Here is a 15330-nt window from a genome sequence, read left to right as displayed (position 1 = left end):
AAAGTATCGAGGGGATGTCAGAGGCAGGTTCTTTACACAGAGAGTTGTGAGAGCATGGAATGCGTTGCCAGCAGCAGTTGTGGAAGCAAGGTCATTGGGGTCATTTAAGAGACTGCTGGACATGTATATGGTCACAGAAATTTGAGGGTGCATACATGAGGATCAATGGTCGGCACAACATTGTGGGCTGAAGGGCCTGTTCTGTGCTGTACTGTTCTATGTTCTATGTTCTATGTTCTATTAATATCAAGGAAGAAAGTATGGCCACTGTTGAGAGGTGGGTGCAACTGAAAAATCTAAGTATGAGGTTTGAAATAAGTTTTGTATGGAGTAGATGGGAGAAACTGTTTCCATTTGTAAAAGAATCAAAAATTGAGAAGAAAAGGTCTGAAGTGTTTTACCAAAGTAAATAAGTACAAGGTGAGGAAAAGTAAATTCACTACAGCGTGTAGTTAGGTTCTGAAATGCACTGCCCAGAAGTGTGGTGGAAGCAAGTTTTGTTGTGACATTCAAGAGGGCATTTAATGATTACTAAAATTGTAATAATGTACAAAGGTATGGAGAAAGACAAGAAATTGACAATAACTCAAAATGCTCAGACAGCCGCTGCATGATCAGAGCTTGATGGCCTTTTTCTATCTTGTAACAATATTACTTCAAGATGCACCTAAAACTCCAGCATTTAAGCACTGTCATCTCCAGGAAAGACAATCCTGGATAATATAGAGCTGTCAAATAGAAAATACGAGGGTACCAAATATGTGTCTCTTCATTTAATTTTCCTTTAGCTTTTACTACCCTCTACCATAGCCCAAGCAATTAATTTGATTTAGTGCATATTGGTGTGGAGGTGCAGCTGAAGGGACTTGAAATGGCTAAAGTTTTTTTTGGTTCAAGAATTACATCTGTATTTCAATCAGTTCAAAAGAGGTTACCTCTTGCTGTTTATACCATAACTGATAGTAGTGGCTTTTTGCTTTCTTGTAATTTAAACAAAATCAATTTAAAGTAATTACATGCTCATACATTTGGACAAACTAACATATTCCATGTACTTACGGGGCATGATGCCTTGGTCTGCTAGCTGCTCACGAGTTCGGCGTTGCTGGAGTCGGAGTTGGAGAACTGTGACAAAAAAACAAAATTTGCAGTGATCAGGAAGCAGGCATTCATCATTGTCCATGAAGAAGCTGTTGGTAGCTGAATGCATTTGGGCTCTGATAAAGGAGGATGATCTTGGTACTTTTTTTGAGGTCAGCCAAGAAGGTAGCAGGGCAGGTTAGGATTATGCTGACAGACAGTAGGCAACTTTACATATCCATCACTGCCGAAATACTTACTCCCTTTTAGATGTTGTAAGTCCTTTGGAAACAGACACGTTTTTGGGAATCTTATTTCACTTCACTTTTTCTAAAAAATAACCGTGTATAACTTTTACCAGAACATCACCTTTGACTTTTAATTATTTGATCCTTATCTCCTGCTTGTATGAAAGATGTTTAAAATACAACATGTTTTATATTGCAATGCTACCTATCCTTGAATTATGTGGCTTTTACCGAAGGAACATTAATGCACAGCATTACAGTGTGCTCACAAAGTGGTAGCTCCATTGAGGTTTGGGTGACTGCAACAACAAAACAAAGATCAAACAATTTTTAAACCACAAGATATGTTGTTGTCTTGGAATTGCCAGGACGTATGTGGTGTACAGGCTGTGAAGTTTACAGAAATACAATCAACTGCTGTTATTGTTGAGCCACACGATGGGTATGGAGGAAAGCACAGGCTACTGCCTGAGGTCAAATACTGTGGTACTGAAAAAATAATTTTAAGATACCTTCTGCCTCTCAAAAAGAAAAGTCAGTTTTATTATTCAGCAACCACAATTTAGCAATAATATTTTTAAGTATGCATGGGAACTTTGGGGTATCAAGTGGAAAGTAGATCCGGTTAAAATTCCGAGTTGACTAAGATTTCTCCTCTTTGCAATATCAGGCGGAACATTAGGTAAGTTTTTCCAAGGTTGGAAACAAAAGTGGGTTCTGGAGGCATCCACCAGCATGGGAAAATTAAGAAAAAAAAAAGTGTGGACGCTAGAGATCCAAAATTAAAGCAGAAATTGCTGAGAGATACTCTGCAGGTCTGGCAACATCTGTGGGGAGAAAACAGAGTTAACACTGAGTCCAGTTCTGAAGAAGGGTCACAGGGAATCAAAACATTAACTCTGTTTTCTGTGCATGGACGCTGCCAGACCTGTTGATTAACGCCAGCAATTTCTGCTTTGTGGTAAAGTGAGGAGGACGGCTCTGGGAAAGCAATCAGATTGAGGGTGGCAAAGTAGAACTGTGGCCTGGCTGGATTGGTACTGCTAACAGCCTCATATGGAGGGTGGATGCTGCTGTGGCAGACAGGAGAATGTGAGGGAGCTCCAAAGGTGGAGTCACTCACTGTAATTGTAGGGATGTTTTAAAATTTAACGTGGCCATAGTTGTCAGACTGTCACTGTGGAGGGGGACTTTGGGGCAGAGCATACTCAGTGTGTTTGGTTGAGAGAGGGAGGGGAGATAATGCGTCTTCTCTGGCTGCCTTGGTATGCTGCCAGGAGGACCCCTCCTGAGAAGTGCCTCTTTTTGCCGACAACACTGAGACGCAATCTCCACCAAGGCAAAAGATGGAAAATTATAGGCTGATTAGCCTAACCTCGGTAGTTGGTAAAATTCTAGAATCCATTGTCAAGGATGAGATTTCTAAATTCCTGGAAGTGCAGGGTCAGATTAAAACAAGTCAGCATGGTTTTAGTAAGGGGAGGTCGTGCCTGACAAACCTGTTAGAATTCTTTGAAGAGGTAACAGGTATGTTAGATCAGGGAAACCGAGTAGATGTTATCTATTTAGACTTCCAAAAGGCCTTTGATACAGTGCCTCACGGGAGGCTGCTGAGCAAGGTGAGGGCCCATGGTGTTCGAGGTGAGCTACTGGCTTGGTTTGAGGATTGGCTGTCTGACAGAAGGCAGAGAGTTGGGATAAAAGGCTCTTTTTCGGAATGGCAACCGGTGACGAGCAGTGTCCCGCAGGGTTCAGGGTTGGGGCCACAGCTGTTCACTTTATATATTAATGATCTGGATGAAGGGACTGGGGGCATTCTGGCAAAGTTTGCTGATGACACAAAGATAGGTGGACAGGCAGATAGTACTGAGGAGGTGGAGAAGCTGCAGAAAGATTTAGACAGTTTCGGAGAGTGGTTCAGGAAATGGCTGATGAAATTCAACGTGAGTAAATGTGAGGTTTTGCACTTTGGAAAAATGAATACGGGCATGGTCTATTTTCTAAACGGTGAGAAAATTCACAAATCAGAAGTGCAAAGGGATCTGGGAGTGTTGGTCCAGGATTCTCTAAAGGTTAACTTGCAGGTAGAGTCCGTAATTAAGAAAGCGATTGTAATGTTGTCATTTATCTCAAGAGAGTTGGAATATAAGAGCAGCGAAGTGCTTCTGAGGCTTTATAAGGCTCTAGTTAGGCCCCATTTAGAATACTGTGGCCAATTTTGGGCCCCACACCTCAGGAAGGACATACTAGCCCTGGAACGTGTCCAGCTGAGATTCACACGGATGATCCCTGGAATGGTAGGTTTAGCGTATGATGAACAGCTAAGGATCCTGGGATTGTACTCATTAGAGTTTAGAAGGTTGAGGGGAGATCTAATAGAAGCTTACAAGATACTGTATGGTTTAGAAGGGGTGGATACTAGGAAGTTGTTTCTGTTAGGTGGGGAGACTAGGACCCGTGGGCACAGCCTTAAAATTAGAGGTGGTAAATTGAACACTGAAATGAGACGACATTTCTTCAGCCAGAGAGTGGTGGGCTTGTGGAATTCATTGCCGCAGAGTGCAGTGGAGGCCGGGACTTTGGATGCCTTCAAGGCAGAGATCGACAAATTCTTGATCTCAAAATGAATCAAGGGCTACGGGGAGAGTGCAGGGAAGTGGTGTTGAAATGCCCATCAGCCATGATTTAAATGGCGGAGTGGACTTGATGGGCCGAATGACCTTACTTCCACTCCTATGTCTTATGGTCTTAACTGGCCAGTTAATTGACACTATTGCGTACTCACCACTGCTTAGATTTTATTTCCTGGCTACCTCAGGGAAGACCTGTTGGATTGGGGTGGTGGTGGGGGGCACGGGGTGGCAGATTGTGTCGGGGGCCCATCCATGTGCCATTTTAAAAATTCTCCTGCTGCACAACAGCAAAGCCATCCCTGCACAGTTGTTATCTTTCATCATATTCTCTCATCTCTGCCAGAAAGGTTCCACTGAGGGAAAGGTAATCAGGATCATTAGTGACCACAATCACTATCAATGGTAATCAGCGCACGCCTAACAAAAGGTACATTTGCAATGGAGAAAACTAGCTATTACCACTGTCACCTATTTCTTTGTCAACGTTTTAGGCAAGGACTCAATCATTCAACACTATTTCTTGTCCGGTCTAGTTGTCACTGAATGAGTGCATGACTGTTCATACAAATGAACAACTGACCACTGAGACTGAATTTGGACAATAGTAATGGCACTTTATCTCTTCTTGGTAGTAGACTGGCAGAAAGGCATTTCTTTTAAAAAGGAACAAAACATTAAACAGTTAGGGCTTGTACAACTTAATAAATGGACAAGAAGATTGAACTTTGATGCAAAAGCAAAATATAGAGGATGCTGACCAACTGAAATAAAAATAGCAAATGTTGGAATATGTCAGCTGATTCAACAGCATCTGTGCAGGAAATGTTGTGATTTAACGTAGCTCTAAGGGACGTTAAAGAAGTAAAAGCAAGGCTCAATCTTGAGCAGTGCTTCAGCCTGTGAGTTCAGGGCAGCATCCCATTACCTGTACTTCTTAAAGAGTACATCACTGAATTTTATTGCCTGCAGGTCACTTCAGACAGCTGCAAGGGATTATGTAAAGCTGCATCTATTCAGCAAGAAATGCTCTTCCGGTGCAGGGGTGGTGTCTGGGCCTCTGGAGCCAGGAGGCCTGGGTTCAAGTCTCATCTGCTCCAGCCGTAAATGACAACATTTCTGGACAGGGTGATTTAAAAATACCTGTATTTGGCCAGGTGTTCTTCATGCTGTGGACATTTCTGTGTTTTAGGGATGCAACAATAATTTTGTCTGGTGCATATGTATCTGTGTTGTCCTTTTGTTAGTAGAAAATGCATGATAGCAAATCCACAGATTCATTGTGAAGGGGAATCTGGTTCATGCTAATATGTAGGAGAATTAACAATATTTCAATTCAGTTAAAGTGTAAATAAAATCAAGGGTTCTGATGCTGCACTGAGGGAGTACTGAAACTAACTTTTTTAAATGAAGCATTGTGTACAGCCATTATATGGAATTATCGCTCACATGGTGCTATTCAAAAAACAAGGAGTACTCTTTATAACTTGGCAAATGTTTCTCAGTTCTGACGAAGGGTCACGGGACCCGAAACATTAGCCCTGATTTTTTTCTTCACAGATGCTACCTGCGGAGCTTTTCCAGCAACTTCTGTTTTTGCTTCCCTTTCAACCAATGCCACCAGTTAACTCCCCATTCTTAGGGGCAGAAAAACTGCAGATGCTGGAATCCAAGATAGACAACAGGAGGTTGGAAGAATGCAGCATGCCAAGCAGCATCTCGGAGGAAAGGAACAGTCAACGTTTCAGGTATTACTCTTCTTCAGGACTGGATGTGGGGATAAGGTGCTATTCTTTAAATTTGCGTTCCGGGTTGCTTCGACATTGGAGGAGGCCGTGGACAGACATGTCGGGGGGGGGGGGGGGGGGGGAATGGGGAGTTGAATTGGGCAGTGACCGGGAGGTTAGTTTGGCCGTTACGGGCCAGGCAGAGATACTTGGCAAAATGCTCGCCTAGTCTATGTTTGGTCTCAGAGAAGACCACATCAGGAGCACCGGATGCAATAGACTGAGTTGGAGGAGATGCAGTTGAAGCTCAGTCTCACTTGGAAAGGCTGTTTAGGGCCTTGAATGGAGATAAGGGAGGTGCTGTGTTGCATCTTTTACGGTTACAAGGGAAGGTACCAGGTCGGTTGGGGTGGTTGGTGGGGAGTGTGGCGTGAACTATGGAGTGGCAAAGGGAATGGTCCCTGCACTATTCTTGATGACAGTTTGTTCGATGAAAAAGTAGTCACCGTTACCATAAGCATTTCAATACGAGCTGCGCAGCAATGCTATTCCCCACCCCACCCCCCCACTGTGTGAACGACTTTGAGACTCCTGAGAAATAAATCACTATACTGATGTACAAGCAGGCCAAGCAGCATCTTAGTAGCAGGAAAGCTGACGTTTTGGGCCTCGACCCTTCATCAGAAAGGGTCTAGGCCCGAAACGTCAACTCTCCTCCTCATAAGATGCTGCTTGGCTGTGTTCATCCAGCTCCACACCTTGTTATCATGGATTCTCCAGCATCTGCAGCTCCTACTATCTCTGACACTAATGTACCAGTTCGGCAACCAGCCAGCCATATCTTTGCAATAGTATGATACTCCCTCTAGTGGGTGCTCAGGATCCAACCACTTAGTCAAAGGGCACATTCCAAGGTTAGATCTAGATGCAGTGCCGCACTTGTCTATCAGGTGACTTCAAAACGTTCAAATATTCTTTAAAACTAAAATTCCAGAATGTCAATTTCCCACTTCTTTTTGTTGCTAGTTTGAAAGTCTGTCGTCATTAAATCAGTGTTAAAGTCTTACACTCAAATATAACCTGAAATTTCAAAAGGATTATTTAAGTATTATTTAAGAACCAATCCGTGGTATCCGCGACAAACAGCTGCACAAAGTTGGAAGACAAACAAAAAGCACACCCTTACAAATATATGGTTAAAAAAAACAGGATGCGTAGCTATAAACAAGTATTTTAAACAGGATCACGGCAGTGTGTGGTCCCGGTGCTGAATATAAAGTAGAACAGAGAGAGAGGGGAAAAAAGTGGTCACCGAGAGGTTAAACACTCAAACCCCCAAAAGATAATTCACCACCAGTGTGCAGCATCTATGCTGTCATATTAAACTCTCTCCAAGAGAGTTTGTATGGTGTGGATATGCCAGACTCTGAGCCGGCCATTGTGGATATGTTAATAACCAATGTTATATATGTGTTTAATTGAGATAGCTTTGCACTGAATGTATACATTTCTGTTGTCGAAAATGCAACATGTCGCGAGTTTCAGGGTTATGTTTTTTTTTGTTTTTAAATAAAGTAGGTATAAATTTTACATATGCAAACCCAAACGGTGAATTCAAAAGCGGCAGCAGCTGGAATCCTATTTGTTACTGAACCAACAACGCCCAGTGATAGAAGCCATAACTTGTCTGGTGACTAATAACTGGAGGGTTTCGCAACAGTTTAAACAGTGCACATCTTCACAGTACAGTTCAATATCGTTTATTTTCTTTAAAAGGGAGATGCTTCCAACTTTTTTGGGGGTGGGGAGAGCGGTGTGTGGGAAGTAAAGTTTAAAGAAAATTCGATCAGCAAACCTCCTTTTAATTCCTGGGAGATGAAATAGGAGTGTGCATGACAGCTGTCATCCCGGTTTCCACATACTTTGCAAGGCGTAATCCCTGACTCTGCGGTGTAGACCATGCTCAATTCCTCAAACGGTCCTAAACCCTACAAGCTCCCGACTTCAGACGGATACCCACTAACTGGCTCCATACTTCGGTGTTTCCTTCAGAAACCGAAATGAATGGGCAGGAAACACTCCGTTCAAATTGAGATCACACACTCAGCACACCCTCTGGTGTTGCTGTAGATAAAGCTTCTGACATTCGTGTTGGAACCTGCATTAAATATTTCCTCACAGGTCCCGGCTGTTCTGTGGGCCACAAGGCTGAACTGATAAATTCAAGTCTTTGGGGAACCTAGATTAAAAATAGAACCCTCTCAAAGGCAGGCTGCTATAGTTAAACCTCAGGCTGAAGTGCTGAGGCCCCTCTGACCCGGCCACCGCAATCCAACCAGATGATTTCGACACAACTGATCAAATTAAACTGGTAAAAATAGCACCTCCAGTTGTCGGGCTGTGAATGTATCTGCCAGGCAGTTGCACCCTTGTTTGAACGTCAAGCAACTTGTTTGCCCAGCTAAGAACTCCGCACAAATTCCGCACTCTTGTTGCCTTTGCTGCTGCATTGTTTGATATTCCTGCGATAGATTTTTGCCGGAAAGATTTTTTTCCATAATGCAAACTTTCAGCGGGTGCTTTATCAAGTTAACACGCCTGCCCTGCTCCCTTTGCAGTCAATGGTAGCTAACACGCAGGGAATGTCAGTGGGCAACTGATATGACACGGCATCATTTTATTCTTAAAGTCCATTTATTTATTTATCGCCCTGCGCCAATTTCCATTCATCATGCTCATGTAACAAAACTGCTGTTTGGACTAATGTGCGGAAGAGAATATAGCAATCCTATGTGAAGAGCTTTTCTGTGGACTTGTTAATGAACACTGTATAAAACGTTATGTCTGTGATTCGAGAACTTATAGCAATAATAATAATTGTGGTTAAATGCTATTAAATCTAGTCCCGAACTTATCAAATGTCAAATGGCTGGTTTTATTAACACTTGTCTTCTAGGCTAATCTTGATTTTTCCATTCTGTAAGGTTTTTAAAAGTTAATTTTCCCCAATTCCTTCTGAAATGCTGAGCATGTGTCTTTTTCAATGTCGTCATAAGTTGTGTCTAAAAATGAAAGGATTGTCTCTCCGCAAGAAGATCAAAAACCTCCGGCCTATATTCTCTCCAGTTTTGAAGAATAATAGCTAATTTCATTTTAAAAATACACATAATTCTTTTAGGTCTCCACTGGGTAAATGCAGGAAAGATGTTTCCCATCATAATTCAATGGGACACAGTCTCAGAAAAAGGGGCAGGGCATTTCAGACTGACACAAGAAGGAATTTCTTTGCTCAGAGGCTGGTGAATCTTTGAAATATTCTTCTCCAGAGTGATGTGGAGTCTGCATCATATTTAATATTGGGATGAAAAGACCCAGCACCAGGAATTACAGGTTAAGGCTACAGGGTAATCCATTGAAGACTGAGATGAGAAATTTCTTCACTGAGAGAGTGGTGATCCCGTGGAATTCTCTGCCACAATGTTTTGAAGCCAAAACATTGAATGTTTTCCAAGAAGGAGTTAGATATCGTACTTAGGGCTAAAGGGATCGAAGGGTATGGGAATAAGTGGAACAGGTTATTGAATTAGATGATCAGCCATAATTATATTGAATGGTGGAACAGGTTCAAAGGATGAATGGCCTACTTCTGGTCTTACTTTCCAAGTCCAACAGGTTTCACATTTCAAAAACAGTAAGCAATAAGAGTATAGTGCAGGAAAATGCTGCTGTTGGAAGATTTTCCTTGAGCTCACTGAAAGGCAGAGTGGGCACAAAGGGCTGAATGGCCTGCTGCTGTGCTTATTTCTTGAGTCCTGACTTCTGTCCTCTTTCCAGCTGTCTATGTGAAAGCTCTTTCTCACCTCCGAATCTGAATTAGGATTCAGCAGGAGACAAGAGTGGAAGCAGAGTAGCCATCACTCAGCTTGTCACCCTGATGTATAGAAGATCGAGGATTGACCCAACTGGTGGTGTTAAAAACACATTAAACAGTTTTGATGCGGCTGGGAATCAAGAACAATCTTGAACTTCGGGTGGAAGAAAGAAAGAACTTTTGCCATTAACAGAATCATAGAAATCAGAGAGGTCGCTTCTCCAAAAAGATATGAATACATAACTGCTTTGACTAGGAGATTTCATGACTGAGATCATTAAATTTTGTTTGGTATTTGATATGGAGACAAAGCAAATAAGGAGTGTTGAGGTACAAATCAGTATGATTTAACCGAAGGACAAGACCGACTCAATACATTGAATGGCTTACCCCTATACCTATGTTCCTATATATTACAGATATGACATTTAATGAGTTACCTAAATACTTAGCACTGAGATTCTGCATCTTTACCTTTATTAAGTGAAACTGAATGTTTCAGAGAAAAACATACTGTGCTAACCATGCACTTAGGAACATCTCCTCAACTGGAAGTTCAGAAACATTACTAAGAGTCTCTCTCTTTCTTGTGAGAGTCTTATTCTGCAGCTGACTAACTGAATGTACCTGACAGACTGCACTTCATGCTGACAGTGAGCGTAAAGTGAAAGGGTGGTCCAACCCCATCATTTGCTTCAGTAAGCATGAACATACCAGAAAATTAAACTAAAAAAATTATTTTGCAACAATCCAACTATTGTGGTGTCCATGTGAAGCAATCATTCTTCTGATTGAAGTGCAAATCCCAACTTTATTTCAGAATGTTCATGAGGAATCAGCAGTCCCTTCCACAAACGGTAAAGGCACCTCATACAAACAAATTTTGAGAGCTGCCATCATGGATTTTTGAGCACAATTATACTAGAAATTGTTATGTTTGAAATGATGTTTTTCAAATGTTCCCTTCATTCAAATCATGCATTAGTTGGCAGTGGCTAGGTGGATTGGCCATACTAAATTGCCCGTGGTGTTCAGGGGTGTGTGGGTTATAGGGGGATGGGTCTGGGTGGGATGCTCAAGGGGCGGTGTGGACTTGTTGGGTCGAAGGGCCTGTTTCCACACCATGGGGAATCTAATCTAACTTGTAAAGTGTGTTATCAAGCAGTCACTAATAGATAGCAGAGAGTAGAAAGAAAGAAAAAAGAAGCAAAATTGACAATGAAGACGATTGGTATGCATTTTTTTCCCCTGCACCAGAACAACTTTCAGTAATTTTTTTTTGAAAAGAATGGTATCTGCATCCCAGAATCCACATACGGCTGGGTTTTGAAATATTTCAGATGAATACAGGTTGTTTAACTAATAGCAAGCAGCTGCCAAGAAAACATGCTGTTACAGCTCATCCTGATAGGAAGGTTTACAAGGTAACTGTGTATATCTTCTTTTGAAATTAACAATTTGGGTTGTTTATTAACACATGACGTTTTATATATAACTGTGGTTACAATTATGACAGCCACAACTGCATTCACAAAAATTACATTGTGCAAAAGCATGATGAGATCCACAGCAAGGTAGGGTGTGAGACCATATGACAGGCTGAACTCTAAAGCAGTTGGTTTCCATTCTATTCAGTTTTTCTTATGAAGCTTTTTTTAAACATTCCCATTCTGTTCATACCTGCTTGAGCTCACCCAAATGTACATCATTTGAGAGGTGGAGTCAGTCTCAGGTGCCTCAAGAATTTTCTTCTTTGGTTTAACACTTAAGTTTACTTCCACTCATGAGATATATAAATATTGTTGATTTCTATTACTAGTCACTTTTCTGACGTATCAAGCATCATCCATGTCTCAGCTTACAGAATTCTTGCTTCTGACAACACCAAATTGAGGCTGACTGTCCAGTGTAGTTGAAACATTGACCTCATTCACTGATGTTCTGAGTAGTGAAAAGTGATGAGGAGACATAGCAAAAGTTCTTTATTTGAATGCACATGGTGTTTGTAACATATGGATGAATTGATAAGGTTATACATAAGAGGTTAAGAATGGTAGTGTAGAGACATGGATTACAAAGTGGCCCCATGACTAGGACTTGAATATTCATTAGTATCCCTGTTAATGAGGGATGAGATCAGTATAGTGTTGAGAAATTATCTTGTTATAGACAAATCGAGATGTAGAGCCAATCTGACCAGATGACTAATAGAGATCCCCTCTAACATTCCGGAAAATTCCTGCATTGTGAGGCAAAACAATTTTTTGTGCAGTTAGATGATCTAATTTGTAATGCCAACATAGCTAAATTTCACTGGAATTTGCCATCTGAAATAAAACTGAGCCAGTATCTTCATGTACTTTCAAACAATTCCTGTTGGGACCATATGCGTACGGGGGAGGGAGAAACCCGAAATAGTTATCACGCCTCTGTGTATGTCAAGCTCAAAAAGTCTGACAATATTCACCTTTAGGGCTACCACACACACACAACAAAGTTATTTAGGAAAGGTACTGAATGGAATCCAGTGCACGAGAAATATACCCCAACAAAATAAGAGACACAAAGGAAAGAAAATAGATGAAGAATATTCCTTATTTTTAATGCCAATATTATCGGAAGGCTCCTGTCTGACAATAAGATCCACTGAATACCGTTCCATTATCAACATGCCAGGGAACCAGTTACAGTTCTACAACAGGGGTTTTACCCATGAAGTTCTCTGCAAAGCCTGTTATTTGTCCATGCCTTCTAATAATCATCATCATCCTTCCCAATGTTAAAAGGGAGTGATTTTTTTGAAAAAAAAAAGCTGTTGAGCCTTTCTTTTGTTTTGCGCATTGCATAAATATTCTTAACTGCCGACACATGAGATTCAAATTGAATGGGTTACCACATTGTGCTTTCATTTGTACCATCTGGATTCAAATTCAAGAGCACTAATGGGCTAAAGACACCACTCTATACCTTGTCAGATGACCAAATGAGGTTGGGTAGATTCAGCCAAACTGAGGCCCCAGGTAAACTATTGACCTGTCTTTCTTGCCAAGTACTGACTGAAGTGCAGTAATTGATTTTTGTCTTTTTAAAACTTGCTCTACTTCTGGATTTCAAGTGTTTAATTGACAGAGACAAACTTTAGCTCTTTTTGTACCAACCGTGCTGCTTATAAAACTTTAATGTTAAAGTGCCACATGTTAGGGAATATTTATAGCCATTATCTGCTAAAGTACATTCAGTTGTACAGGGATGAACGCACCTGCCACTTACCATACCTGGCTGTGCAGCAAAATATAAAATGCATCTTTTTTTTAAGAAATTCCAGAAAAGACACATTCAAATCATTTCATTTGCTCTTTAAATCACCAACATTCAGGTGAGTTTTGATTGCCAGGCTGGATTTGAGGCTCCTTCCAACACAATGACATTTCAATTTCCAATCCCCAGGGCTGTCAGTACTTTCCACTAACAGCCAATGCTGCACAGTAGCACAAGGTAAAGCAAAGTAAGACAATGAACATAGAATTTTCCACAAAGCACCACTCAACCATGATTACAGTGACTGAAAACACAGAATAATCTGACAAATTCAAGCACTGAAGGATGGAAGGAGGTTAATAAAATGGCCATTAACTCCAGTTAAACTGACATTTGGAGGAACTCCAGTTCTGTTTCAGTCTCAGTCAAACTACCTTTCTAGTGGGCAGTTAAAGATCAGCTGCTCGTCAGTGTAATAGAGTTTAGATCATAGACATATACCAACAGGTTGGTGTCAGATGTTGCAGATGTCAACATATTAGCATCTATGCTGACTGGAAAGAATGATGATAATAGGGAGTTAGGGTGGAACGGCTTTGGGACAGCAACCACATTAGTACATTCTGATGTCACACCGGTAACATTGCACCAATAATAAATTCTAATTTCCATAGATAATTATACTTGAGACTAATGTCACATTCAAGTTAAATGGTGTTATTAAAGATAACTAGACTAAAAGAGACTTTTGGTAAAAACACTATGAATGAACGGATTAGTTTTAAGGGCAGCAAAACTGTGAGTTAAGCTTACATGGGAAGTTAAAAAAAATACACTCTGAAGCATTTATATTGCCAGATAGCACAAATTCTAATATTGTAGTATTCTAACTCCATCATACGCTCCAGGACTATACATGGGATTTAACAGGACACTGCACACAATTTCATATCAGAAATGTTTCAAAGATTATAACTTCACCATTTAATTCTTGATCTCCACTTCTATTAATTGTCCAGGGCTCTGATTTCAAATCAATTTCACAATGCAGTCAATGGGTTGAGAACAAATGAGCGATGCTTTGGACGTGAAGTCCAACATTGCTGATCAAAAATGCTTTATAAAATAATGCATCTTGTTTTTGTTCCAGTCATTTTAAGACATTGCTGCTGGCACATATACAACAGGAAACTGATTTGAGGAGCAGCTGAATTTCATAAATAAGTCAATAGAATAATTCACTTAATCTTGACTTAAAATGGTGAGTTGTTGTCCCAACGGTTTAAAGCAAATGATCATATTTTCAGTAAATTTTATAAAGGGACATGGGTATACAAAGAAAAGGCTGCCCTGAGACGGAATAGAAGTGGACAATGATTGAACTGTTTTCTGGTAGAGTTTACCATCAACTGGCTAAAACACATAGAACACGACTCCCATTGTAAACATAGAATCAGGTAACTAATGGCCCAATATTTAGTTCACTGATGCAGGACCATGTAGTATAGATCTCAGAAATGTGCTGTGAAAGACAAGTATCCAATTTGTAACAAAAAAATGTACATAATGACTTGTATTGATCCATGAATCAAAAATCAAAAAGGGTAAAAATTCTTTTATCTGCCTGCTGCACAGACACTTTAAACTGTAATTTTTGTTGCAATATCCCACTGTCTACTCTCACGCCGTTTGTATGTGCTGTGGTGGCACTTGTGCTTTTTTTTGACAGTTTACCAAAAAGGTTAGAAAGTTGCATGACCGTATTCAAAGTAATGCATGTTTCAAAGTCAGGACCAACTGTGCATCATAAGTATTTTTGAGAAAAGAAAGTTTGGCACTAATTTATTTTCCAGGGGAAACTCTAATTTGATGATTGTTTTCTGGCTGTCTTGCATTCACTTAGCAGTAAAATATAGCCCATTTCCTTTATCTAAATGCCTTGCTTCCTATCAATGCTGTTAATCCTCATAATTTTACATTTTTAAAAAAAAGTTGATACTTTCAATTAAAAAGTAGGAAATTCAATTATTTCTGAAATCAGAATGATGAATAAACCATGTAATGTCAAATTCAGTTATAATTTATTTCAGGAAGGTGGCAGTGTTGTCACAATGTTGAAGAATTCGATAATTATAAATTTAGTGTGAACAAATTTCATATAAAAAACTCATGTACAATATTTGTATAATCTGACGACTCTTGACAATGATAATCTATTGGCATTTTTATTTGTGGCAGCAGACAATGCTAAGTTCATTAAAAATTTTACTTTAGTTAATTGACTAGATCCTTGTTTGCAAACATATTATAAACAAACAGCATGGTGCAATTTCTTAAATAATGTGAGTTCAGTTGCTCAGTTTGCAGGACAAACGAGTACATCTGGTTATGCATAATCGTGCGTGAAATGCATGGCTTTATAATTAATTAATTTTAAACAAGTACACAAACAAATTCACCTCCAATGTAACATTGTTTGACAATAAACAACTAAATTGTACAGTTTATACGATCAT

At 40.2% G+C, this 15330-nt stretch overlaps 1 protein-coding gene across 6 annotated transcripts in view; it reads right to left on the bottom strand.

The window, feature by feature from the left end:
* Positions 1–15330, bottom strand: part of LOC125463642 (myocardin) — a 600727-nt gene that overhangs the window by 110697 nt on the left and 474700 nt on the right. For 3 of the 6 annotated variants that reach the window (XM_048555181.2, XM_048555182.2, XM_048555184.2), the window contains exons 1-2: positions 7541–7793; positions 1060–1125 (exon numbers count right to left, since the gene is read on the bottom strand). In XM_048555181.2, the coding sequence (XP_048411138.2) occupies positions 1060–1125; positions 7541–7646 (172 nt within the window). In that variant the 5' untranslated portion in view covers positions 7647–7793. Of the gene's footprint in view, positions 1–1059; positions 1126–7540; positions 7794–15330 lie in introns of those variants that run through there. The other 3 variants (XM_059653806.1, XM_059653807.1, XM_048555183.2) reach the window with 1 other exon arrangement.

The sequence above is a fragment of the Stegostoma tigrinum genome, chromosome 22 (genome assembly GCF_030684315.1).
Source record: "Stegostoma tigrinum isolate sSteTig4 chromosome 22, sSteTig4.hap1, whole genome shotgun sequence".
Classification (NCBI taxonomy): Eukaryota; Metazoa; Chordata; class Chondrichthyes; order Orectolobiformes; family Stegostomatidae; genus Stegostoma; species Stegostoma tigrinum.
Note: the sequence above shows the minus strand (reverse complement) of the source record. Positions and strands in the feature narration are given on the sequence as shown.